Here is a 27,756-nt window from a genome sequence, read left to right on the forward strand (position 1 = left end):
CGGACTCGGGCGCTGGGCAGCAGCAGGGCTTCTGAGCCCTTCACCAGCCAGGCGAGGGCGGCCAACTAGGGCCGGGCCTCTAGTGCCCCGCTCCCAATGCCCGCAAACTCGCCGGCCCAGTCGCCAGCCCGCCGGCCGATCAGCCGCAGCCGCTTACCGGTGGCGCCTCGCTGCCTCCCCGGGGGCAGCCCTTCAACGGTTGCCGCAGTCAGAGCACCACCCCGCGGTGGGGTACGTCGAGCCCGCCCGCAGCTCTCTGATCCGCGTAGCTCCACCAATCTCGCGAGAACTCGGCGGAGTCCGCGAAGTCGCGGAGAGGAGAAGGGAGGGGCATTTAACGGTGGAGGCTGGTTCTGCGCCGGATCCGGGAGCTGGGCGGACGCCATTGTGCTTCGTGGTCTGCTGTTCTGCTTCAGGTAGAGGCCTAGAACTCCGAGGAGGAAGGCGGCGGTGTGATCGCTGGGAGCGGGACAAACCCTGTTCAGTGCCAGGTCAGGGGCAGGGGTAATAAACTGCGGACCTCGGGTTTCTGGCTCTCGGGGAGGTGGTTCCAATCGAGGCCGCGGGTGGGGGAGGGGAGGAAACGAAGTGCTGGGCTGGGGACACCGAGGCCCCTTCCTTCCTTTCAATATCCAGGTGCAGGCGCTTGATCCGGGACCGCGGGTGATAAGGCGAGCCGGGCGCAGGCCTTCTTTGCCGGTGGCCTTTCGTCCCGTGGTGGGGTTTGTGACGGGTGGCGGGGGCAGGCCGTGCGTCTTCCTTGTGGACGTGTGGCGGCCTAGGGGAAGGGGTTTGAGCCCTGATTTTGGCTTTTGGCAGCCTTCTCTTCGATCGGGGTACGGACGGTCCTCCGGAACCTCACGGGCAGGGAGTGTCACGAGTGAGGTATTTAATGATCGAAGTGTTAAAGGCGGGGAGATTTAGGGCTTTGCCAGACCAACTTCGAATTGAAGGAACCTTGCCAGCCCTTTATGTAAGGGTAAAGATTTGCTCATTGATCATCCCTGGTCTTGAGTATCGTGATACTTTGGGATTTCTTTAGTATTGTAGTATACTGTGTGTTCTTCAGATAGAAATAGGTGGTGGTATGTTTAACAGCGTACCTGTTGGCATAAGAAGTAGAAGGCACAAGTAGTTGAATACAGTACTCCCTCATTTTAATGAAACTGCGTAGTAAAGATGAATGTGTACGCACACCAAAAATACTGTAACTCTGTTTTCCTACGAGCAGATGTAAATATGTAAGGAACATCTCTGTCTTGGTAATACTGATAAATTGATCACAACTGGTGTCGTTTGGCGCTATTAAGAGCAAAGTGCGAAGTGAAATTGCATTCCTAAGATTATTATTTTTTTTTATTTTGTAGGATGTTTTAGGTATTTTTCATTATTAAAGTAATTTTAAAATCTCCCTTTTTCTTGCGTTAATCTGTTTCTGTCTGGAACTAAGAGATGAAGTTAAATATGAATTTTAAATTTGAAAATCAAACGCTATACCGTTGTTTAAAAGGCACATACTGTAACTAGTTTTGTTTTTTTTTTCTGTGAAATAAAATTGTATTTCAGAAATGGGGTCAGTATTTCATTCACAGCTCTACAGCATTTGTGAAACAGCAGTGACACAGGAGGCATTAGGGATCGACATATGGGTTTGAGTCTTGATTTCGCCGGAATTATTTAACCTTCCTAGAGTTGAAGTGAGGATTAAATTAGATTTAGCAGTGTGTGTAGCAGTCAACACGCTGGGGGACATACTTGCAGAGTGAACTTTTGATAAATGTAAACAATTGGAATTCATACCAAAGTCCAGTTTATATTCATGCATTTTTCAAATTTTACTCTCCCTGCAATATGTTCCTCATAGGGTACTGAATGCTTCTCACGCTCATAATAATTATATTTATAAAAGTTCTTACTTTAGATAAGAACTTTTTACAACTTTTTCTATGCCCTAAATCATACCACAGATGTAATGTCAGCATGGTTGGTAAGTATAGTTCTGCGTCTTTTTTTTCGAAGCTGCATGGTGGGTCAGAGGTCTGGAATAAGGATGGTTAAAGATTCCTTTCTTAAGTATAGGTAATTTCTGTTTCTACCACATTGGCAAGAGAGCTTAATATTCCCAGATAAAGCACAAAGATTCCCTGTATAGGTACACACATATGTTCTATGTGAAGATGTAAGATAATCAGCTTGAATATAAAAAGACATCCATAGCTCCAATTTTTAACCAGCTACATATCCATTTCACACAACTCTTCATCTGATATATGTTCAAGAATTGCCCACTTAATTTCAGGAAAATAATTTTAAGTAGTGCAAAACTATCAAAAAATGTAAAACAATTTTTGATAGTTTGTTGTATTTTAGTTACTAGATTCTAGATTAGGGCTTTACATTACAAGAAGCTTGACACCGCGTCTGCCTTGCACAACTCACAGTTTAATCATCAGACTAATGTATGAAGAAATGAAGTCGCTCCGTCATGTCCAACTCTTTGCGACTCCATGGACTCTGCCAGGAGTCTGCCAGGCTCCTCTGTCTATGGGATTTTCCAGGCAAGAATACTAGAGTAGGTTGCCATTTCCTTCTCCAGGGGATCTTCCTGACCCAGGGATCAAACTCTGGTCTGGTCTCCCGCATTGCAGGCAGATTCTTTATTGTCTGAGCCATTACAAATAATTATACATTTAGACTAATGTGTAAACAGTTACTATTATCTTAATGTAAGTATTGATACATTCTCCTATTGTAGGAGCACTGAGGACAGGTGTTTAATTCGGGGGAAATTTTTATAGGAAGTATTACTTGAACTGAGATGTGAAGGATGGTTAAAAGTTTGATAAGGAACCTGTAAGTCATGGTATCATGGTTTGTTTAGGAATGTACGGTTTGTTCCCCATAGCTGAAACAGTTGAGTGGAAGGTTAGAGTATGATGGGAAAAGACCTGTACTGTTTTAGAAGGTCAGTGCTCTATGCTTTTGGGATTAAAGAGCTCTTGTGTCCCTAAGCCAAATAAGGAATGACTTTAAATTATGTTTCTTGATACATCCTTCTGTTACTACAAATAATTGTGTTAGTAATAAAGAACAGTGGGAAGTGGATAAGTGAAATGTATAACCTTGTAGCAAACCTCATTTTTAACCAACAAATTAAATTTAACTAGTGAACCTTTTAGCTGTTTAGTAACTGAGTCAAAAACTGATCACATTAGTATAATTACAATTTAAAATGAGTAAAGATTTTGAGTTCTTACTAAGATCTACTTGAATTCAATGAATCAGGATTATAGGGAAATAGTTTATTTTCTCATAGTTGTAATTTTACAAAAATTCTATTTTTAATACATTTGATAATCATAAGATGAAGCCGAAGAGGGAGGGCAGGGTAAAGTTATAATTTGAGAGTTGGCTGGGTTACTTTTCATGGTCTTAATTTTTAACTTTTCTTTGGTCTGAACTCCTGATGTCAAAGCTGGTTTTTCTTGTTCTCAAAAGTATTTCTCTGGCTCTACTGGTTAGACTAGATAAGTCAAACGCCTGGTTTTGAAATTACCTACTGGTATACACCCTGGGATTTCTTTGGAAGGAATGATGCTAAAGCTGAAACTCCAGTACTTGGCCACCTCATGCGAAGAGTTGACTCATTGGAAAAGACTGATGCTGGGAGGGATTGTGGGCAGGAGGAGAAGGGGACGACAGAGGATGAGATGGCTGGATGGCATCACTGACTTGATGGACGTGAGTCTGGGTGAACTCCGGGAGTTGGTGATGAACAGGGAGGCCTGGCGTGCTGCGATTCATGGGGTCACAAAGAGTCCGACACGACTGAGTGACTGAACTGAACTGAACTGATACACCCTTTAGTCAACAGCTTTAAGAAGAGAAATCTTGAACCTTCAAAACTAGTTTTCATCTCTGTTATGATCATCTCACTTTAGTGTTACGTTTGCTGGTTTCAGAATAATTCTAAAATAGTTTCCAGTTACTCAATGAAGGTTGAAACTTGACAAAGATTAAATACACTTCAAAGGAGGACAGATTATTTCAAAGTATTCTAACGTAGACCTAACATTTTCTCATGAAGATGTTGAAGTTTTTCCAGTTATTTTTTTAGACTTCGGTGTATCTGTGTGTGTGAAATACCTGTCAGCTGAAAATCAAGAGGGATTTTTTTAAAGACCCCAAAACTTCTGTGCTTTCATAGTGTTTTCCTTGTGACTACCCCTAGATTTTATGTCTCCATGTTCACTAATATCAATAGAATGCTAGGATTTCCCATTAAGAAAAAAATTTTCCTCGGAAGCAGATGTTTTAAACAAAGACTATACCATGTAGAGGTTTTTAACTATGTTTATATTTCTGGGAGACTGTTGGCTGTTGAAATACATTGGTATTTTCTGTAATAACTCTGATCTTCATGCCAGGAATTCATTGCAGGGTACTGTTGTGCTTTTGGTAATTCAATGACTGTAACTCCCCTGGATTTTAAGAAAAAGTCTAAGTTAGACCCTGAAACGATTAGATTTTTCATGAGACTAGGTGCGTGATGATAATTGTAGAAAAAGGAATAAGTAAGCTTTGCTCTATTGTTACATAACACACCACCTCAGAACCCTCTGGATTAAAACTAGTGTTTACAGTCTTATTACAGTTCTTTGTGCCTGTTGGGTAGTTCTGTTAGTTTTGCCTGGATTCACTCATGCAAGATTTTTAAGGCTAGCAGGTCCAAGATGGCAGGCGTCCCTCGCACTTCAGGCACTTGGTGTTGGTTAACGTTTAGGCTTTGCTCACTGTGGTCTTTTATGGCATGAGGATTCCAAAACAGCATTTGAGGGGAGTGAAAAGGGGAGCTATAAGACTTCTTATAACCTTGGAAATCATACAGTGTCACATTACTTTCTGGTGGCTCAGACGGTGGAGAATCTGCCTGCAGTACTGGAGACATGGGCCCCATCCCTGGGTGTGGAAGATCCCCTGGAGAAGAGAATGGCTACCCACTCCGGTATTCTTGCCTGGAGAATTCCGTGGACAGAGTAGCCTTCAGGGCTATTGTCCATGGGGTTGCAAAGAATCAGTCACGGATGAATGACTAATACTTTCTTAGTCACAATAAATTTCACAAGGTAGCCCACATTCAAGGGGTGGGGAAATAGATTCCATCCTCTCCCCAGGCAGATCAGCACCATTAGTGCGAAGGGCCATGGGTATTTTGTAACCATACTTTTTAATTTACCACAAGTGGCTTAGAATATTTTATTGAGAACAGACATTCTTAAAGATATCATGACTGGGATTTGTTTTAAAATAGAGGATGGTGAAATAGTCAAATGTTGATAATTGTTGAAGACCATTGTTTGGCATGTGGAGGTTTATTATTGTCTTGATTTTTGTGCATGTTTGAAATTTTCTCATAGTGAAAATAAAATTTTTAAGGCATACTCAGATAATCTAAACTCCATTTTGCAAAGTGATTCTGACCTTATTTCCCATTTATTATTTACCAGAATTTGCTACTTCTTTTGTGGTGTGTAGATACTAAGAGGTATAAACCAGCAGTGCTGCAATTTAGAAAGGAAATATTTTTAGGAGTTCTTCATAGATTTTATTGTAATGTAAGATAAAAAATATCTTTTCATCTGCCAGTAACTGTTTCCCTTAATTATCAAAGTTAGAGTAAAAACATTTTGAAAAAGTTAAAGGAAAACCCACCCAGACATAAAGTAAAATGTTAATAATATCTATTTTTCCCCCAATTTTGTATGCATTTGCTTAATATAAGTAAGGTACATAAGTTATCTTTACAATGATTATCCTCCAGTACCAAAATCTGAATGACTTTAAAAAATCTTTCTACTATGTGTTAAAGACAAATTTCAAATAATGGAAAAGCTAAAGTAATGCCTGTTCAGTCACTCAGTCATGTCTGAGTCTCTGCGACCCCATGGACCACAGCCAGCCAGGCTCCTCTCTCCATGGGATTTTCCTGGCAAGAATACTGGAGTGGGTTGCCATTTCCTCCTCGAGGGGATCTTCCTGAGCCAGGAATCAAACCTGCATCTCCTGCATTCATGCAGATTCTTTACCACTGAGCCCCTGGGGAGGCCCGAAGTAATGCCTACTAAAGCTGTTTATATGAAAATTTTTTACCACCTGATGGTATTGCTTAATACTAGCTATTATTTACTAACTATATACGGTGTGCCAGTAAAGCTCATGATACATCTGTAAAATTAGTACTATTGTTATTCCCATTTTGTAGGTGAAAAAAATAAAGCATTAGTGATATTAAGCCCGGAGTCACACCAAGTAAGGGACAGACTTCAAAGCTCATGGTCTCAAATGTTGTACTTACAAGTAGAAATTGGTGCATAGGCTGAAAATTGGGCAGCACTTAGTTTATCTTGCTTTTATCCTGTTTACTGTTTTGAAAAAATTGCCTTTATTAATATATACATTTAAAGTAAAGGGAATGTCTTAGGTATAGGCTATTAGTATGAATGGGGTTGGGGCCTTTTTGATAGTCTCATCATTTGGTTTATGATTACTATGTGACTCATGACATGTTGAACAAGGCTATTTTAAGAAGGGAACACAGTGATCTATAGAGTAATGGGAAAGGGTACATGTTATTTGAGAGATTCCTTTACAAGCAGAATCACCTATTAAATCAATTCAGCCACTTTCTCTTCAAATTTTTTGTGCTCTAGTTCTTTCCTTCTGTAAGTACAGTAGACTTTCTTACTCTTTGCTCAGTTTCTCTTAAACCCTCTCCTGTATTTGCCATCATCTGTTTTTCCATCCTTCATTCTGGATAGTTTTTCTCTAGCCTGTTTCCCAGTTCTCTGGTTTTCTTAGTTTTGCCTAGGCTACTGATAAATGCATCAATTTCCCAGTTTGCTAACGTTAGAGCCATTTCTTCATCTGGTTCTGTTGATTGATATCTCTTGATGATGAACTTTTTTTCCATGTTTTTTTTTTTTAATTTTATTTTACTTTTTAACTTTACAATATTGTATTGGTTTTGCCATATATCAACATGAATCTGCCACAGGTATACACGTGTTCCCCATCCTGAACCTTCCTCCATCCTCCCTCCTTTTCCTTGTTTTTTTAAACTTACTTTTAATTGGAGGATAATTGTTTTACAGTGTTGTATTGGTTCCTTGTAGTTTTGTGTCTTAAAATTTTTGATTGATGGTGAAATGTTACAAATTAAAGAACAGTGGAGACTGAGGTCATAATTTTTATGCCTGGATATGGACATATCTTGTCAGACTGTTAATGTGGTAGATTGAGTTGGTCTGTAGTGGAGCTGGGTTTGAACGTTCAGAGTATTCTTTGACTGCTTCTGCATGGTGCTCAGTGTGAAGCTGGAATGCTGGAGGGTTTATTTCAGTATTCTTTCACTAACCTCAACTTCTATAGGCCCTGCATATCTGCACTACAGAGAGGCCTACAACTCGAAGGCTGTTGTAACTCCCTAAACAGTAAACTGCTATACCTTCTTAGATACTTGGAGGAAAGTCAATAGGAAAGGAGGTGTTCTTAGTTTTTTGCATTCTTCTTGAGTTTAGGCAGGCTCTAAGTGCCTGAATCTTAGAGGTGGGGGGGTCCCAAGATTTATCTCCTTTTCCCAGACCCCTGTCACCTCCTCTCCACCAGGGTGAACTGGAAAGAAAGAAAGAAAGAAAGAAAGTGAAGTCGCTCAGTCATGTCTGACTCTTTGCCACCCCATGGACTGTAGCCTACCATGCTCCTCAGTTCGTCCATGGAATTTTCCAGGCAAGAGTACTGGAGTGGGTTGCCATTTCCTTCTCCAGGGGGATCTTCCTAACCCAGGGATGGAACCCCGGTCTCCCGCATTATTTTAAGATGGTAGTTCTCTGGTGACTCAGCAGTAAAGAATCCGCCTTGCTAATGCGGAGATGCAGGTTCCATCCCTGGGTTGGGAAAATCCCGTACAGAAGGAAATGACATCCCACTCAAATATTCTTGCCTAGGAAATCCCATGGATGGAGGAGCCTGGCAGGCTGCAATCCATGGGATGGCAAAAGAGTTGGACATTGTGACTTAACGACAGCAATTTGAAAGTTAAGTGGAAAAGGTGGGTTAGAATTCTGGTTACTGGGGTAAAGAATTTAGACTTAATTTTTAAGGTAGTAGAGAACAGTTGAAAATCTGATTGGGGAGTGTTGTCATTACTAGTAAGATTAAAGAGAAATGAGAAAATGTGTGGATTAATGACAGATTCCCTTTAAACAAGGCCTATTGTGCTATTATTAGAGACAAACGTTGGTATACTTAGAGTAGGTCTCATTCATGTAAAGTCTTGCTGAAAAACATTGTAAAAATTTAGTTTAAATTTGTATTTTAGTATAAGTTGTGTGATAAGTTTTCAGTTGCATTTAGCATGTGACTGAGATCTTGTTAACTTGCAGGTAACTTTGGGCACACAATTTTGCATGTTGGACAATGACAGAATTCTTTGAGGCTTTTTACCTAGTCTAAAGTTTATTTCCATAGACTAGAGTTGAATTGTACTGTTTATAGGTAGGAGAAAGTGTTTTTTGGGTCTAAAATTCGTTTATAGAAATCAGCCACTAAAAACATGAACTTGTTTTTAAAGAGCTCTACAGAGGTTTCCTATGAAACCCAGCTGAATGAAATTACCTATTTAAAATACTGTCAATTTTTTTTTTAGTAGTAGTTAAGTCACAGGTTTATGAGATGACAGACTACATAAATTTTGGAGTTGGTATAAATATTTGTTATCCACTACTGTTCCTTGTGCCAGTTACTCTTAAAATGCCTGAAAGTAAGGGAACACTTAAAAGTCACATTAAGACTAGTTGGGTAAACTAGCAGTTAAATACCAACTTAAGAGAATCTTACAAGTTGAAAAGTTCAATACAGTAAAAATCTCAAATATTGATCATAAGATTTTTGTGACTTTGTGGTTCATTACTTTCTTTCTGCATTTGAAATTGAAGCAAGTTCTGAAGAATGAAAAATAGGACCTCTTGGAGCAGTCAGTGCCTCATCTTACTCAGAGATAGATGTGTTGATAAGGAACATGAGCACCCAAGTCCAGTTGATCCAGATGCCTAGGGTATGAGTGCGACTCAGAGTAAAAATCGAAGTGTGTTAATGACCGAAGCTTCATAGCAGTGAGTGCTAAATACAGATTGAGTGGCAAGACATGGCAGACAGGCACGTATCGCTTCTGCTCAAGCTCGTGCTCCACTATGCTATCTGACTTGACTTATACAAGTTCACATTCTAAAGTATTAATGATTTTCAGATGTCAACAGTGGAGCTTTTAATGAAACACAGGGCCTCATGTGTTTGCGTAAGTGGTCATATATTTGTAAAATCAGCCCTGCTGATGTTTTTATCTTATCACCAGAAAGAAAAAGACCTCAACTATCCAACTCTGGAATCAAACTGAAATATATATTTAAAGAAACCGCATAGTGACAAGGGCTTCGGAGGTGGCACTGGTGGTAAAGAACCTGCTTGCCGATGCAGGAGATGTAAGAGACACAGGTTCTATCCCTGAGTCAGAAAGATTCCCTGGAGGAGGGCATGGCAACCCACTCGAGTATTCTTTCCTGGAGAATCCCATGGACAGAGGAGCCTTGTGGGCTACAGACCGTAGGGTTGCAAAGAGACACAACTTAGCATGCACGGGTAATGACAGAAGGAAAGTAAGAGGCCATTATATTTGGTTAAAAGCCTTGAGCTTCAGGATACTTTTTTCCAGCTTGATTGGCTTATACTCTTTCTGTTAGAGCATTTATAGCTATTTTAAGTTACATCGTTATTTATGTAGTTTGTTCTCTCCTAGACCACAGCTTCTTTATAGTCATTATCTCACTAGGTTCAGTGTTGTCCCCTCTCTCCATCCCTTTGTTTAGTATTAATTAATGTGCTTAGGACGTGTAAGCATGTGAAAAACTACTTGAATGAATGAATGAACAAACTTGAGAAGATCCCTCGTAGTACCTTGTAAGTGGTCTGATAGAAGTTTTTCAAGGACTGCACATTTTATTTTTTACTATTTTTTGTGCTTTTGACCTACAACTTACACAACCAAATTATATAAGTTTTCTGGTAACACCTACATTGTCAAAATTCAATCAATTTATGTAGACGAGGTTCCAGAAATAGTTTGTGCAGTATAAATTACAGGTCTCGGAGGACTCTGCCTCTTTGCCTTCTCCCAAGAGCTTTGTTTTTAGAGATTTCCTACTAGGTTAGTTTCATTCTGCAAGTAAGTATGCAGGTAAGAATTAAGTATAGACACAGTCAAAGTAAACCACGATAAGTATGATTAAGAAGCATTGTTGTTAAAGAACCAACTGTAGGCCTGTATCTTTTTAAAAACATATTTCCTGTTTAAAATCCTCAACAAATACAGTCCCTTGTTTAATATTTTTATAGTCTTCTTGATAAAATAACAAATCTGCTACTTGTTAAATCTTTCATGGGCTTTTGTGTGTCACTATTTAACTATTAGTATTCTTTCTACTATTGTATGCCTTCTTTAAATGTCCAATGCATAATTCACTTTTTAAATACAAATATTTATATGGATATATAAAGAGTTTATAAAAAGCTGAAGGTAGGAAAGATTTACGTTAGGTGACTGTATGCTTTATCATTCAAACCAGGCCACTTTTGAGAGACAACACAAGTACTATTAATAATTGCCCAGGGATAATGAGCACAAATTAGGACTTTTCTTGCCATAAACTGAAACTGGTCTCAGCAAACCAGGAAATACGGTCATCCTGCTTAAAAGAAAAACAGCAATCCTTTGCCTCACCCTTTACCTCTTTCCTAGTCCACTTTCCGTAGGCAGCTATCCTTAACTTTTAGCTGTTATAGGAATTACCTTCATATTTCTAAATGATGTGTTCATGATTTTTCAGTGCATTATATATATATACATGTGTGTGTATACATACACACGCAAGAGTGCTCAGTCATGTCCCACTCTGCGATCCCATGGTCTGTAGCCCACCAGGCTTCTCTGTTCATGGGATTTTCCTGGTAAGAATACTGGAGTGTTGTCATTTCCTCTGCAGGGAATCTTCCCGATCCAGGGATCAAACCAGCATCTCCTGTGTCTGCTGCATTGCAGGCAGATTCTTTACCACTGAGACATCAAAGAACCCTGTCTCCTAGGTTCTGTGTCTGGTTCTTTAATTCTTTACATGCTGGCTTTCCTAGGACCTGCTTTTCATTTAACTAACTTCCTGTAGTTTTGTCATTTGATTGTTTTTAAAAATCTTTCATGTCTGAATATTATTTTCTCCACCTCATATTTAGTTTCTAGATTGGGGTTCATTGCAAATTTTTTTTTTCTCAGTACTACAGGCATTGCTTTATTGTCCTCAGAGTTTTTAAAGTTGTAATTAAGAAGCCATTCTGATTTCTTTTGTATTTGACCCGTTTTTCCATTCTTGTAAATTATTGTATCTTTATTTCTGGTGTTCTGAAATTTCAAGGTGATAAATGGTGCTTAGTGTTGGTCTTCATTCTTTGATCCTGCCAGCTACACTTGACCGCTTTCAATGTGGAAATATATGTCCTTCAGTTGTAGAAAAATTTTTTCAATTTTTTGGTAATCTATTCCATTTTCTTTTTTCTCTCTCTATAACCATACTTACAGTCAAATGATCAGTAACTCCCCTGGACAATTCTGTTTTTTGAGTTATATTTTCCACTTCTGGGAGGTGTCCTGAGTTTACTCCCAACTCTTCTGTTGGATTTATTTCAGTGTATCACATATCTTTTTTTTAAGTGTATAGTTTTTTTTTTTAAACATATAGCATTTTGAATTTCCATAAGCTGTTCGTTATACTGGTTGCTTTCTGAAGCCTCCATTACTTTATAATGAATGTCTTTTGCTCCTTTTGAGAATAGTAACTTATTAGCTTCTTTCCCCAGATTTCCTCTGAGTTCCTTTTTTGTTGTTGTTTACTTTGGTCTTTCTTTTTGGATACACAGTGATCCTTGGTGTTTGTCTATTAGAGGGAAGCACTAAAAAAGGTGATTAGAAATTCATGGTTACTAGTGGATTTCACTTTGGGTAGGATGGTAAAATGACAAGCTAGCTTTGTAATTGAAAGCATTCCAAATAGCAGTATCCAGAAGTGTCTAGTATTTTTGTTTGGTTTTCTGACAGCACTGTAGAAACAGCATCAGAAAAGAGAGGTTTTGGGTCTCAACTTTGAGTATGTAGATTTTCTTTTATTCCTTATACTTAACCTTTGCAGAGTTGGTTGTATATTGAGGGAGGGGTTGGTGGTTTACAAGGAAGTTCCTTATTCTCCAAAGAATAAATACCCTATTTTTTGAAAGAATGGAGCTGTGGGAAGAACTGGAGGTTTTACTACTTCAAGTACAGATTTTAATTCAGCAACTCCATGCATTATCCCTTTATTGTGGTATCTTGTATCTCCAAATCATGATTGTTTCTAGGATGCTACAGCTTACTGCTCTGCTTCCAGTTCCTACCTTTCTGTAAAAATGCTTAGGAAATATTATCCTCTCCTGAATTATTCTACCTCTCCTCCAACTTTTTTTGATTTTCCAAATTACATTGAAATCTCTTGCCTTTTATGATCCTTTTTCCTATTCTTTTCATAGTTAAAGTCTTTGGATTCATCAACTGTCACTTTACAGGGGTTTTGGGAAAAGGGACCAAATAGGTAAATAAAAAGATAACCTTCTCATGTTAAACTGGGACTTCAAAACTGATCTTTTCTGATAAGCTATCTTTGATTTAATCATGTTCCAAAGTATAGCTTTTCTCTGGTTCCTCAACTAGATATTCTTAGATGAATAATTCTAATCGATACTGGGCTTGTGTTTTTATCTTTTTCATGTTTGTGGTATATCTCCTACTGTAGTATAGCCCTTTCGTTTTGTTGATGTCTTAGCTCTCTTTATCCTCTTTCCCATCATTGGTTGATACCATGTTTTTGACAGATAGTTTTTAGTAGTAGCTTTTAAGGTAGAGCCATATGATTGATCTAAAACTTAGTTGATAAGTTAATGAATTGAATTAGGTATTTTGAACTTAAATGCTTAAATCTGAATGTTTTAAAACAGCAGATGTTACTATTTAGGCTGCATGTCAGGGAAGTCAAGCACATTGATTTCAGTCCACTGCCAGAAAAATAAGAGAATGATTTTTGACCTTGAAAGTGGTAACTGGGACAAGTTGAAGACATTATTGTGATTTCTTTTTACTGTTACTTTCTTCTGCCCTTCTCATTTTACTCTCATGGCTGGTGTCATCTCAGTTGTTCACAGACTGTGCATTGTAAATGTTTTTCCAAGAAAAACTTTGCAAGTTTTTTTTGTTTTGTTTTTACTTCATAAAATGGTTTTCATAGTTGCACTTACTTGTAATAGCCTAAAACTGGAAACAATCCAGTGTTCACCCAGAGAAGAAAAGACAAATAAATTGGGTGTATTGATACAGTGGAATGCTACATAAACCACAGAATGAATTAACCTCACAAATATAGTGTTAAGCAAATGAAGCCAGACAGAAAAAGAGTAAATGTTGTAAGAATCCATTTATATCAGTTCAGTTCAGTTGGTCAGTCGTGTCCGACTCTTTGCAACGCTATGGACTGCAGCACGCCAGGCTTCCCTGTCTGTCACCAGCTCTCAGAGCTTGCTCAAACTTATGTCCATTGAGTCGGTGATGCCATCCAACCATTTCATCCTTTGTTGTCCCTTTCTCTTCCTGCTCTCAATCTTTCCCAGCATCAGGGTCTTTTTAAGGAGTCCATTCTTCCCATCAGGTGGCCAAAGTATTGGAATTTCAGCTTTAGCATCAGTCTTTCCAATGAATATTCAGGACTGATTTCCTTTAGGATTGACTGGTTTATCTCTTTGCGGTCCAATGAACCCTCAAGAGTCTTCTCCAACACAACAGTTCAAAAGCATCAAGTTTTTGGCACTCAGCTTTCTTTATAGTCCAACTCTCACATCCATACATGACTACTGAAAAAACCGTAGCTTTGACTAAATGGACCTTGGTTTGCAGAATAATGTCTCTGCTTTTTAATATACTGTCTAGGTTGGTTATACTTTTCTTCCAAGGAGCAAGTGTCTTTTAATTTCATGGCTGCAGTCACCATCTGCAGTGATTTTGGAGCCCCCAAAAATAAAGTCTCACTGTTTCAATTGTTTCCACATCGATTTGCCATGAAGTGATGTGGCCAGATGCCATGATCTTAGTTTTCTGAATGTGGAGTTTAAAGCCAACTTTTTCACTCTCCTCTTTCACTTTTCATCAAGAGGCTCTTTAGTTCTTCTTCCACTTTCTGCCATAAGGGTGGTGTCATCTGCGTATCTGAGATTACTGGTATTTCTCCCTGCAATCTTGATTCCAGCTTGCGCTTCTTCCAGCCTAGCGTTTCTCATGATGTACTCTGCATATAAGTTAAATAAGTAGGGTGACAGTTCGTCAAGACAATAAGCCTTGCCTTGACGTACTCCTTTCCTGATTTGGAACCAGTCTGTTTTTCCATGTCCAGTTCTAACTGTTGCTTCTTGACCTACATACAGATTTCTCAGGAGGCAGGTCAGGTGATCTGGTATTGCCATCTCTAAGAATTTTTCACAGTTTGTTGTGATCCACACAGTCAAACGCTTTGGCATAGTCAACAAAGCAGAAATAGATGTTTTTCTGGAGCTCTGTTGCTTTTTCGATGATCCAGCAAATGTTGGCAAATAAAATGTAACTAATGGTGACCCTTGGCATGTGTTGAGGAATGTTTAGCCTGGAAAACTTAGAAATTTTTCTCACTTTTGAGAAGGGGAGGCAGGAAAACAAATTATAGCATGTAGTATGATGTGTTAATAAAAGTATGTGCAAAGTAGAAGCACGCTTGATCTTGTTTTAAGGCTCTGCTCAGTAATTGAATGGGGACTATATAGACTTTGCAAGCATGTACAAAGTCCTGTGAGAGCATACTGTGTTAAGGAGTGTAAAAATACTACAGTATAGCTAATGCTTACAGTATGAGTATTGAATGCTAATCTCACATGCTAGTAAAGTAATGCTCGAAATTCTCCAAGCCAGGCTTCAGCAATACTTGAACCGTGAACTTCCAGATGTTCAAGCTGGTTTTAGAAAAGGCAGGGGAACCAGAGATCAATTTGCCAACATCTGCTGGATCATCAAAAAAGCAGCAGAGTTCCAGAAAAACATCTACTTTATTGACTATGTCAAAGCCTTTGACTGTGTAGATCACAATAAACTGTGGAAAATTCCGAAAGACATGGGAATACCAGACCACCTGACCTGCCTCTTGAGAAACCTGTATGCAGGTCAGGAAGCAAGAATTAGAACTGGACGTGGAACAACGGACTGGTTCCAAATAGGAAAAGGAGTATGTCAAGGCTGTATATTGTCACCCTGCTTATTTATCTTACATGCAGAGTACATCATGAGAAACGCTGGGCTGGAGGAAGCACAAGCTGGAATCAAGATTGCAAGAAGAAATATCAATAACCTCAGATATGCAGATGACACCACCCTCATGGTAGAAAGTGAAGAAGAACTAAAGAACCTCTTGATGAAGGTGAAAGAGGAGAGTGAAAAAGTTGGCTTAAAGCTCAACATTCAGAAAACTAAGATCATGGCATGCGGTCCCATCACTTCATGGCAAATAGATGGGGAAACAGTGGCTGACTTTATTTTTTTGAGCTCCAAAATCACTGCAGATGGTGATTGCAGCCATGAAATTAAAGACACTCCTTGGAAGGAAAGTTATGACCAGCCTAGATAGCATATTAAAAAGCAGAGACATTACTTTGTCAACAAAGGTTCATCTAGTCAAGGCTATGGTGTTTCCAGTGGTCATGTATGGATGTGAGAGTTGGACTGTGAAGAAAGCTGATCGCCGAAGAATTGATGCTTTTGAACTGTGGTATTGGAGAAGACTCTTGAGAGTCCCTTGGACTGCAAGGAGATCCAACCAGTCCATCCTAAAGGAGATCAGTCCTGGGTGTTCATTGGAAGGACTGATGTTGAAGCTGAAACTCCAATACTTTGGCCACCTGATGCAAAGAGCTGACTCATTTGGGAAGACTCTGATGCTGGGAAAGATCGAGGGCAGGAGGAAAAGGGGACGACAGAGAATGAGATTGTTGTATGGCATCACTGACTCAATGGACCTGAGTTTGGGTGGACTCCGGGAGTTGGTGACGGACAGGGAGGCCTGGCGTGCTGCCATTCATGGGGTCGCAGAGAGTCGAGCACGACTGAGCAACTGAACTGAACTGAACAGAAATAGCAAGAGTCAGAGGCTCATTCCTGTGGTATTTTATGTAGAGATAAAATTGAGTAAGGAAAGAGTTCAAGATTTGGAAAGAATAAATGGAGGTTTTGCATCACCAGTTTTATCATGTTTGTTTCATTTTATGTACAGTGGGAACCTTTGATCAACTTCAGACCTCTCTGCCTTGTAGAAGGAGAGGATGATAGTCTCACAGTTTACCATACCAGATTTAGTTAATTTGCATGGTTAATTCTTGATTTTGAACTGATCTTTTAGAGAGGATTAAGAATCAAAGGTTTGAGTGTTTTCCCAAAGCAAGTAATCAAAATCTGCATTTCACAGGAAACCTTAAGAATGGAGTCTAAACCTTCAAGGATTCCAAGAAGAATTTCTGTTCAACCTGCTAGCTCTTTAAGTGCTAGGTTGATGTCTGGAAGCAGAGGAAGTGGTTTAAATGATACCTTTCACTCAAGGGACTCTTCCTTTCGACTGGATTCAGAATATCAGGTAACATCTTAATTTGAAATATGTGTACATACAGTCTCATTTTCAAAGTCCTTGGAGCCACATTATTTTCTGGATTTCAGAAAAGTAGTAGAGTGTGTTTTTAACACCTCAGCTGGATCTGAGGCATCCTGTAATCAAAACATTAATATATTTCTGCACACTGATGGACTGTATCACATTAAGTAGCAAAAACTTGATGTTTTTCAAACTTTATGGACTTTGGAATTTTTTATAAAGAATTGTGATCATATGTAAATGTTCATCCTTTCCAAAGACTTGCAAACCTATTAACTTAAAAACATTTAAGTATCAATTTAAATTAATAGGCTTTTCTTTGATGAAGATACATCACTAACATTCTTTTATATGAATTACGGGGTTTTTACGGTTAGAAATGAGTTGACTGATTCATAATTTACATAAAGTGACATAAGTTCCTTTTATGTAGCTAATTTTCATTAAGACTAATAGCGTTTTTTTAAAAAAGTAGCTTATTAGTGTTGTAACAATGGTTGTAGTCTAAAATGGTATAAATCTCGAGTCATGGATTGTAGGTTTAATTCAGTTTATCTTGCCTATCATATTTAAGTTTATTGCATTATTGACTGAAAACCTGATTGGGTCACATATGATTTGCAAAAGTCTTGGTAACAGACTCTAAAGAGAATCCTTTAGTGGAAATGTTTATTTATGTCTTAATATTTATATATCGTGCAATATACTCTATTAACAGAAGTCACTTAGAAGCATTTCTGCATAGTAATAAGCATTTTATACAAATCAAATAAGGCAATTTCTCTAAAATGCCCATATCTACTGCCAGCTTGCTAATGTTGTATGTACTGTTTATTTAGACTTATTTTAAATGTTGTTTTGACAATGTGTTTGTTTTACTGTGTAACTAGGCAAGAGTATTCTTGCCAGAATCACATGTTTTTCATTCTGCTGGAAATGTAGGTTAAATGGTTGTGACTCTTTTTTTTAATATTTATTTATTTGGTTGTGTCAGGTCTTAGTTGTGACATGCAGGATGTTTGTTGAATCATTTGGGATCTTGTGGCGCACAGATTCTCTAGGTGTGGTAAAGGAGCTCAGTAGTTGTGGCTGGTGGGCTTAGTTGCTCCACGGCATGTGGGATCTTTGTTCCCTGACCAGGGATTGAACTCACATCCCCTGCATTGCAAGGTGGATTCTTAACCACTGGACCACTGGGGAAGTCCCTCATTGTGACTTATTAAGAGCACAGAATTTGTTTTTTTTTTAATATAGTCTTGAAATTTTGTCTCCTGATCTGTGTCCGGTTTTTCATGATGAGTGAGGAACACAGACTGTAAAACAAGACTAACAGTCTTGAATACATTTAGAAAATTTATTGACATCCCTTTAAAATACTATTTCCAGAGTTTTCAGCTTGTTCCTAACTAATGTCATAGATTATTCCGAAAGTCTAAACTTTGACTGTGGAAGTTAAACAAATGCAAACATTTTTTTAAAAAGTAAATGTTTTATTGACTCAATAAGATTAATCAGTTTTGTAAATTTTGGAGTTTTCCTTTATGTTTTTCAGTTATTTAAGTGGCTTTTGGTCTTTTTTCCCCCAGTGGGTTACAGGAACGTTTCCAGATTGCTTTGCTGTTTTAGTTTTTATTTAGAAACTGAAATTCCTGTGTTCTGAGTAAAGTAGTTTTCTGTTTCCTCTTATGTGAAATGATAATAAGGGTGGTTTTCTCATACAATTACTGTTTTAATTGGAAGAAGTACTAGGTGTAAAGCACTTAGAACAACAGTGCCTGGAACCTAATAAGAGTTCAAATGTTAACTGGTTATAATGATTGTTATTGCTGCTGTTACCATTTCCTGACTTTGCCATTGGTTTAAATGGATGATAAATACCCTTAGGGGACAATATAATATCAGATTATTATCACATGATTTTTCAACAAGATATGTATTTAATGAATGAGAGACCTTTGACTATCAAAGGGAACATTTTTTGTTATTTGTTGGTATTTTCTGACTCAAAACTGTCTGCAACATAACACTCCCCTTCTTTACTGCACTTAGTGAACCTGAAGCTTCAGAAAGGAGGGTCAGGTGATGGCATACTAGATCATTTATGTTATGGATCAAATGATGTGAAAATACCTTATTTGTACAGTGTTTGACATTTTGCAGAACATTTTTCATTTTTAATCTTAAATACACAAGGACAGATGCTTGTGTCATTTCATAAATAAAGATCTGAAATCTGGATAAATATGTGGTTTCTAACAGCCACACAATTAGTATACAGTGTGCCTGAGCTGAAGAATCTAAGACTTGTGGGTGGCATTGTGTCTTTGGGAAATGTAGGTTCTAAGTTCCGAACAATTGATTTTCTAAATATCTTTTGGTTCTTGTCCATTTTTAAGCTGGGCTGTCTCTGTTATTAACCTTACTGATATTTCTGCTACTCCATGTTTAAATTTTTGTTACAATTTGAATGGTGCAAAACTATGATCATCTTATGTCTTTGGTAACAGTAAGTAGAATTTTGTATGTTTGGGGTAAGAAAATTTAATTTATATGATGGTTAAAAGTGAAAATTCGGGAGTATTCTGTGAATATGTAATTACTTTTATTTTTTTCTGTAATTTAAGCAACCTCTAATCCCACTTTTTGCTTTGTGGAGAGATTGCTTTTTTAATATGAAATAATAAAAGAGGCTTTTTATGGAAGTTCTAGGTTAGTTTTTACATCGTTTTCTAATTTATATATTAACTGTTACAAAGCTTGGTACAATGGCATATTTTGCATAGTATATATTTTCAACAGTTAAAATAACCAATTGTCATTAACCTTTTTCTTTTTTTGTTTCTTTTGATTTATCTGGTACACAGTTTCCAAGGAAATACATACATACATAAGCACACACAATCAGATAAGAAAATGAAAAGTGTGGGAGAGGGTGGGAAGATTTGGGAGAATGTCATTGAAACATGTGAAATGTCATGTATGAAACGAGATGCCAGTCCAGGTTCAGTGCACGATGCTGGATGCTTGGGGCTGGTGCGCTGGGAAGGCCCAGGGGGATGGTATGGGGAGGTTGGGAGGGAGGAGGGTTCAGGATGGGGAGCATGTGATTTTTTTTTTAAAAATAAACAAAAGAAAAAAAAAAAAAAAGGAAAATACAGATAAAATACTGAGAGTGAGTCAGAGTTAACTGGTAGATTTGTAAGCCCTTGCAGTATTCTAAAGTTAATCTACCCTTATGGCAGAAAGTGAAGAGGAACTAAAAAGCCTCTTGATGAAAGTGAAAGAGGAGAGTGAAAAAGTAGGAAAACGAAGATCATGGCATCTTGTCCCATCACTTCATGGGAAATAGATGGGGAAACAGTGGAAACAGTGTCAGACTTTGTTTTTTGGGGCTCCAAAATCACTGCAGATGGTGATTGCAGCCATGAAATTAAAAGACGCTTACTCCTTGGAAGGAAAGTTATGACCAACCTAGATAGCATATTCAAAAGCAGAGACATTACTTTGCCAACTAAGGTCTGACTAGTCAAGGATATGATTTTTCCAGTAGTCATGTATGGATGTGAGAGTTGGACTCTGAAGAAAGCTGAGGGCTGAAGAATTGATGCTTTTGAACTGTGGTATTGGAGAAGACTCTTGAGAGTCCCTTGGACTGCAAGGAGATCCAACCAGTCCATCCTAAAGGAGATCAGTCCTGGGTGTTCTTTGGAAGGAATAATGCTAAAGCTGAAACTCCAGTACTTTGGCCACCTCATGCGAAGAGTTGACTCATTGGAAAAGACTCTGATGCTGGGAGGGATTGGGGGCAGGAGGAGAAGGGGACAACAGAGGATGAGATGGCTGGATGGCATCACTGACTCGATGGACGTGAGTTTGAGTGAACTCCGAGAGTTGGTGATGGACAGGGAGGCCTGGCGTGCTGCAATTCATGACGTCGCAAAGAGTTGGACATGACTGAGCGACTGAACTGAACTGAAAGTTAATCTTGGGCCCTTGTTTGGGTGTCAGGGAGATCACAAGGAAACACAATCAAATCTATAAAGTGTTTTGTTCATATGGAAAAGGAAGCAATGCTTGGCAGTTTAGTCTAAAAGGGGGAATGGTGAGTGATAGAGAAGACTGTATAAAGAAGAGGTCAGAGTTTTTAGTTGTTGCTTATGATACGGAAAATTTTCAAGGAAGGAACTGTTAGTCATCTCAGATAAGGTATTGATTCATGGAAATAAGGAACCAAGGGAGAGCATTTTATTCTGGACTTGTACTTTCATTACTGTGCATTACATTATTTCTCATGATTAAGCATTGTCTGGTAGATAACATTCATTAAATAATAGTTTTATTGAGATATAAATCAGATAGCATATGACTTGCCCATTTAAAGTGTACAACTCCATGATTTTTAGTGTATTCACAGATATTTTCTCCCATTCTGTAAGTTGTCTTTTCATGCGCTTCATCCACTTTTTAATTTCATATGAATGTTCTTAGTCTCTTGAGATAATGATTGCAAAAAAGTTAATTGGACATAACAGATTAAAAACTTTAGTGAGTCAATAAATGCCATATTCCATGAAAAGATGGGCTCAATAAAGGACAGAAATGGTATGGACCTAACAGAAGCAGAAGGTATTAAGAAGAGGTGGCAAGAATACACAGAGGAACTGTACAAAAAAGATCTTTGTGACCCAGATGATCACAATAGGGTGATCACTCACCTAGAGCCAGACATCCTGGAATGTAAAGTCAAGTGGACCTTAGGAAGCACCACTACAAACAAAGCTAGTGAAGGTGATCGCATTCCAGTTGAGCTATTTCGATTCCTAAAAGATGATGCTGTGAAAGTGCTGCACTCAATATGCCAGCAAATTTGGAAAACTCAGCAATGGCCACAGGACTGGAAAAGGTCAGTTTTCATTCCAATCCCAAAGAAAGGCAATGCCAGAGAATGCTCAAACTACCGCACAATTGCACTCATCTCACACGCTAGTAAGTAATGCTCAAAATTCTCCAAGCCAGGCTTCAGCAATACATGAACCGTGAACTTCCAGATGTTCAAGCTGGTTTTAGGAAAGGCAGGAGAACCAGAGATCAAATTGCCAGCATCCGCTGGATCATCAAAGAAACAAGAGAGTTCCAGAAAAACGTCTTTACTGACTATGTCAAAGCCTTTGACTGTGTAGATCACAATAAACTGGAAAATTCTGAAAGACATGGGAATACCAGAACACCTGACCTGCCTCTTGAGAAATCTGTATGCAGGTCAGGAAGCAAGAATTAGAACAGGACATGGAACAACAGACTGGTTCCAAATAGGTAAAGGAGTACGTCAAGGCTGTATATTATCACCCTGCTTATTTATCTTATATGCAGAGTACATCATGAGAGATGCTGGGCTGGAGGAAGCACAAGCTGGAATCAAGATTGCCGGGAGAAATATCAATAACCTCAGATATGCAGATGACACCACCCTTATGGCAGAAAGTGAAGAGGAACTAAAAAGCCTCTTGATGGAAGTGAAAGAGGAGAGTGAAAAAGTTGGCTTTAAACAACATTCAGAAAACTAAGATCATGGCATCCGGTCCCATCACTTCATGGCAAACAGATGGTTAAACAGTGGCTGACTTTATTTTTTTGAGCTCCAAAATCACTGCAGATGGTGACTGCAGCCATGAAATTAAAAGACGCTTACTCCTTGGAAGGAAAGTTATGACCAACCGAGATAGCATATTCAAAAGCAGAGACATTACTTTGCCAACAAAGGTCCATCTAGTCAAGGCTATGATAGTTTTTCCAGTAGTCATGTATGGATGTGAGAGTTGGACTGTGAAGAAGGCTGAGTGCCGAAGAATTGATGCTTTTGAACTGTGGTGTTGGAGAAGACTCTTGAGAGCCCCTTGGACTGCAAGGAGATCCAACCAGTCCATTCCAAAGGAGATCAGTCCTGGGTGTTCATTGGAAGGACTGATGCTGAAGCTGAAACTCCAATACTTTGGCCACCTGATGCGAAGAGCTGACTCATTTGGAAAGACCCTCATGCTGGGAAAGATTGAGGGCAGGAGGAGAAGGGGACGACAGAGAATGAGATTGTTGTATGGCATCACTGACTCAATGGACCTGAGTTTGGGTGGACTCTAGGAGTTGGTGATGGACTGGGAGGCCTGGTTGCTGCGGTTCATGGGGTTGCAAAGAGTTGGACGTGACTGAGTGACTGAACTGAACTGAAATGCCATATATCCGTTTGCTTAGTCGCTCAGCTCTGTCTTTGTGAAATCGTTGTATACCTCAGCCCACCAGGCTCCTTGGCCCATGGGGATTCTCCAGGCAAGAATGCTGCACTGGGTTGCCATGTCCTCTTCCAGGGCATCTTCCCAACCCAGGGATTGGACCCAGCTCTCCCGCATTGCAGGCAGATTCTTTACTGTCTGAGCCACCAGGAAAACCCTAGAGTACTGGACTGGGTAGCCTATCCCTTTTCCAGGGGACCTTCCTGACCCAGGAATCTAACCGGGTTCTGCATTGCATAGATTCTTTACCAGCTGAGCTACTAGGGAAGCCCATAGCAATGCCATGAAGAGTGTGAAAAGACAACTTACAAAATGGGAGAAGTTATTTGTGAAGCATATGCCATATGACAAGGAACTTGTAACCAGACTATATAAAGAACCTTTAGGTTGTAACAAAGAAAACAACTCAGTTTAAAATGAGCAGAGCAACTAAACAGACATTTTTCAGAAGATGTATAAATGGCCAATGAACCACATGAACAGATGCTCAACATCATTAGCCATTAAGAAATGCAAATGTACACTCTTAATGAGACACCACTTCATACCCACTAGAATGGCTAAAATAAAACAAGTGAGACAGTACTAAGAGTTGACAGCGTTGTAGAGAAATTTGGACCTTCAGCTATTTGTAAAGCCTCCGCAGACAACCACTTTGCCTTGCATTTCATTTCCTTTGGGATTGTTTTGGTCACTGCCTCCTGTACACTGTTAAAACCTCTGTACCTACGTAGTTCTTCAGGCCCTCTGTCTACCAAATATAATCCCTGAATCTGTTCCTCACCTCTACTGTATAATAAGGGATTTGACTTAGATCATATCTGAATGGGCTTGGCCTAGTGGTTTTCCATACTCTATTTAAGGAGCTAATGATCTGAGCCAGTCTGTTCTAAGTCTTGTTTTTGCTACTGTACAAGAACTTCTCCATCTTTGACCACAAAGAATATAATCAGTCTGATTTTGATATTGACCATTTGATGATGTCCATGTATAGAATTGTCTCTTGTGTTATCAACAAAGGGTGTTTGCTGTGCCCAGTGTGTTCATGTTTTAGGAGCGTATAAAATGCCCATTTAAAAAGATTGGGGATGAGGTTAGGTGCTACTTGCTATTTTAGATTTACGGGTCAGAAATAGAAGTTCTTTCTAAATTTTAAATTAAAACTTGAAAAGTATTTTTGATCTTTGAAATTCAAAGGTCTTAAAACCATTGGCCTGCAGGATTAAGTCCCTGATAGATGATGGTGGCTCATAACATGGTTTTATTTTGAAATATTTAATGAATTTCATCTCACGTCCTATTCAGTTCATTGATTGGGTCTCTATGGATGACTTATCCCACTCCAGTACTCTTGCCTGGAAAATCCCATGGATGGAGGAGCCTGGTAGGCTGCAGTCCATGGGGTTGCTAAGAGTTGAACATGACTGAGCGACTTCACTTTCATGCATAGGAGAAGGAAATAGCAACCCACTCCAGTGTTATTTTCTTTTTTTTTCACTCCAGTGTTCTTGCCTAGAGAATCCCAGGGACGGGGGAGCCTGGTGGGCTGCCGTCTATGGGGTCACACAGAGTCAGACACGACTGAAGCGACTTAGCAGCAGCAGTAATGTTGTTTGACTTCCTGAGAATGGGCATAAGATCCAGAATGTGTTTTTGGTTCCTTGAAAATATTATTCTTACAGAAGAGTACTCACACTTAATGCCTTTCTTGGTGTTCTGTTTACCTATAAGAGGAAGAAACAAGGTTCATCAATGGGTTAATATTAAACCTGGAGAACACAATAATTACATATAAATTTTTACTCCTCAGTGTTTCCTAGCCTAGTGTATATATTCAGTTACAAAGAAGACATACCTAGATCAAATTGGCTGTCTAGCAAAATAAGTTACCATGTAAAGGAACAAGTGGTAGAAGACAATAGAACCTACATGGTAGAAAAATTTGTGCTTGGTGAAGAATGAATGATCCTCGGCAGTTTATTAGAACACTATGCTGCTGCTAAGTCGCTTCATTCGTGTCCGACTCTGCGACCTCATGGACTGCAGCCTACCAGGCTTCTCCGTCCATGGGATTCTCCAGGCAAGAACACTGGAGTGGGTTGCCATTTCCTTCTCCAATGCATGAAAGTGGAAAGTGAAAGTGAAGTCGCTCAGTTGTGTCTGACTTTTAGCGACCCCATGGACTGCAGCCTACCAGGCTCCTCTGCTCATGGGATTTTCCGGGCATCAGTACTGGAGTGGGGTTGCCATTGCCTTCTCCATTAGAACACTATAGATTAAATTTAATATTTCAACTATATTTAAAAATTTCAAGTGTTTTGTTCCTTTGTAAAATTTCATTTTAACTTACAGTCTGCATCAGCAGCTGCGTCACCATTTCAACCTACATGGTATAGTGAGTCTGAGATAACTCAGGGAGCACGCTCAAGATCACAAAACCAGCAACGGGATCATGATTCAAAAAGACCTAAACTTTCTTGTACAAACTGTACATCTACCTCAACTGGAAGAAGTGTTGGCCATGGTTTAAATGCAGTATCAGGTAATAATTAATTAAATTTATGTACATACTAGTCACTGTATATATATTTTGGACAAAAGCCCTTTTCCCAAGCTGTTGTTTTAAACAAGTAGATTACATGTGAGACTGAGTCAGAAATAAAAGTGGATCTTACAAAATCTTACCTTAGGTTAGTGCTAGAACTGAAATTAACTCTTCATCTTGGATTTTTGTTCAAATTTGGTAAAAATGTCTTACACAAATGGGATATTAATGGATTTTATTTAATTAGAATAGCTGATATGTTGTAGTAGCAAAGTTTGTAAAACTGACCTGTCTTCTGCTCATTATTATAGGAGATAAAGTTTTAAATTGTTACTGGGAAAGCCAGATTTACAGATAACATGTTTAAAATGTTTCCTTAGCGTATTTGTAAATAATACACATTGTGCTATATGACACTTAACTTTAAGAAAATGTAGAAATTCTTTAGTTGAAAAATAGTTGGTGGTGTTCTAGAAGTTCTGTACAAGGAATTGGAATGCTATGATTCTAGTCTTCTAATTGTGTGACATTGGACAAATCACTCAATCACTCTGGTATGAAAGATTTAGGCATAAAGTAATTAGCATAAGCGATTCCTTTCTATTTTGTTAAGTAGGACTGCCATGAGAAAGACACTGGCCATCTGAAAGATATTAAGAGTAATGTGATGGGTAAGAGCAGACTGACCTTAACTTTGTAGACAGATAATCGTTATGTAGTGATACTTTTGTTCTCTTCTGCTCTGTAAAGGCATAATAATAACCCCGGGCCTTTTCCCTTAATGAAGGGAAATTATTTAAGGAGTTTAGGACTAGGAGAGGAAGACCCAGAATTTCAAGATAAACAGTAAAGGGGGGTAAGTTTTGAGACTTAATTTTTAATTTCTTATTAAATGAAATTATATCTAACAGAATTTAGATTATAATTGGAATGATACATTAATTCTTAGCATAAGGATGAACGAAGTGTGGCAGCAATAATAGTTCCGACAAAATAATGTAACTTGCAGTATAACCTCTTTCTTTTCAAGATGGCTTTGATTTTGGCTGTTCTCATCACTTTTGCTGTAATCATTTTTACATCATGTGTATATTGTATATTCAGATATTTTAGGGAGTGACTGAGACATTGGCATTCTAGATGAGGGGTAGATTTTCGTATTAGAGAAGAGTGTGTATGAGTAGGAGATAATTTTATGAGTGATTAGTTCATTAGTGGATTTTGCTTTTCATTGCAACTATATAACTGGATTCCTATGTGCGCATGCATGCCTCATCACTTCAGTTGTGTCCGACTCTTTGCAACCCCATAGACTGTACCCCGCCAGTCTCCTCTGTCCATGGGATTCTCGAGGCAAGAATACTGGAGTGGGTTGCCATGCCCTCCTCCAGGGGTCTTCCTGACCCAGGGATCGAACCTGCGTCTCTTAAGTCTCCTGCACTGGCAGACAGTTTCTTTACCACTAGCACCACCAATAAGCCATAATTATCTCTGTGTAGTATTGAAAATTTGTCATCAGAAACCTGGAAAGCTTTCTCTGAATTAAAACTTCTTCAATTATTTTAAGATTCTACTTGGAGGCATAGTCAAGTTCCCAGGTCTTCATCAGTGGTACTTGGATCATTTGGAACTGACTTGATGAGAGAGAGGAGAACAGATTCCTCCATTAGTAATCTTGCGGATTATAGTCACCGAAGTGGTGATTTCACAACTTCATCATGTATGTATAAGCTATACTGTTATGCATAATTTATCTAATAATGTTATATTTTCTTCTTTGTATCATTAAAATCACAGTACAGAGGAATAAATAAATACTATGAAGATTTAGAATATAGGATAGCTTGATATATATTCTAGGACTTTGCTGTTTTACTGTAAAAATTGTAACCAATCTAAGTATCCAAATTCTGTTTGCTTATAATTTTTCCACTCTTCTGAATGTATATGTTTTAGATATACTTGATAATTATTATATGCTGCAATATAATTTGCCTTATGAATTAAGAAAAACATGAAATCATCATTTTAAGACATAATTTAGAATTCATTTAGTTTAGCATGAATTTGTTTTTGTTTTCATTTAGTT

The 27,756-nt window shown here is 38.6% G+C and overlaps 1 protein-coding gene across 19 annotated transcripts in view; it reads left to right on the plus strand.

Annotated features, from left to right (window-relative positions):
- Nucleotides 1–349: 349 nt before the first annotated feature.
- MARCHF7 (membrane associated ring-CH-type finger 7) overlaps nucleotides 350–27,756 on the plus strand; it is a 47,999-nt gene continuing 20,592 nt past the window's right edge. For 11 of the 19 annotated variants that reach the window (XR_015146856.1, XR_015146859.1, XR_015146836.1 and 8 more), the window contains exons 1-4: nucleotides 350–491; nucleotides 16,659–16,823; nucleotides 25,475–25,664; nucleotides 27,235–27,387. Coding sequence is in view for 9 of the 19 variants with exons in the window: in XM_086355262.1 (XP_086211388.1) it covers nucleotides 16,671–16,823; nucleotides 25,475–25,664; nucleotides 27,235–27,387 (496 nt within the window). In the remaining 10 variants the exon portion in view is untranslated. The remainder of the gene's footprint in view (nucleotides 492–16,658; nucleotides 16,824–25,474; nucleotides 25,665–27,234; nucleotides 27,388–27,756) is intronic. The other 8 variants (XR_015146857.1, XR_015146872.1, XR_015146844.1 and 5 more) reach the window with 1 other exon arrangement.

Source organism: Bos grunniens, chromosome 2, assembly GCF_055505025.1.
Source record: "Bos grunniens cultivar Pamir isolate PY7600 chromosome 2, Bosgru_T2T1.0, whole genome shotgun sequence".
NCBI classification, from domain to species: Eukaryota; Metazoa; Chordata; class Mammalia; order Artiodactyla; family Bovidae; genus Bos; species Bos grunniens.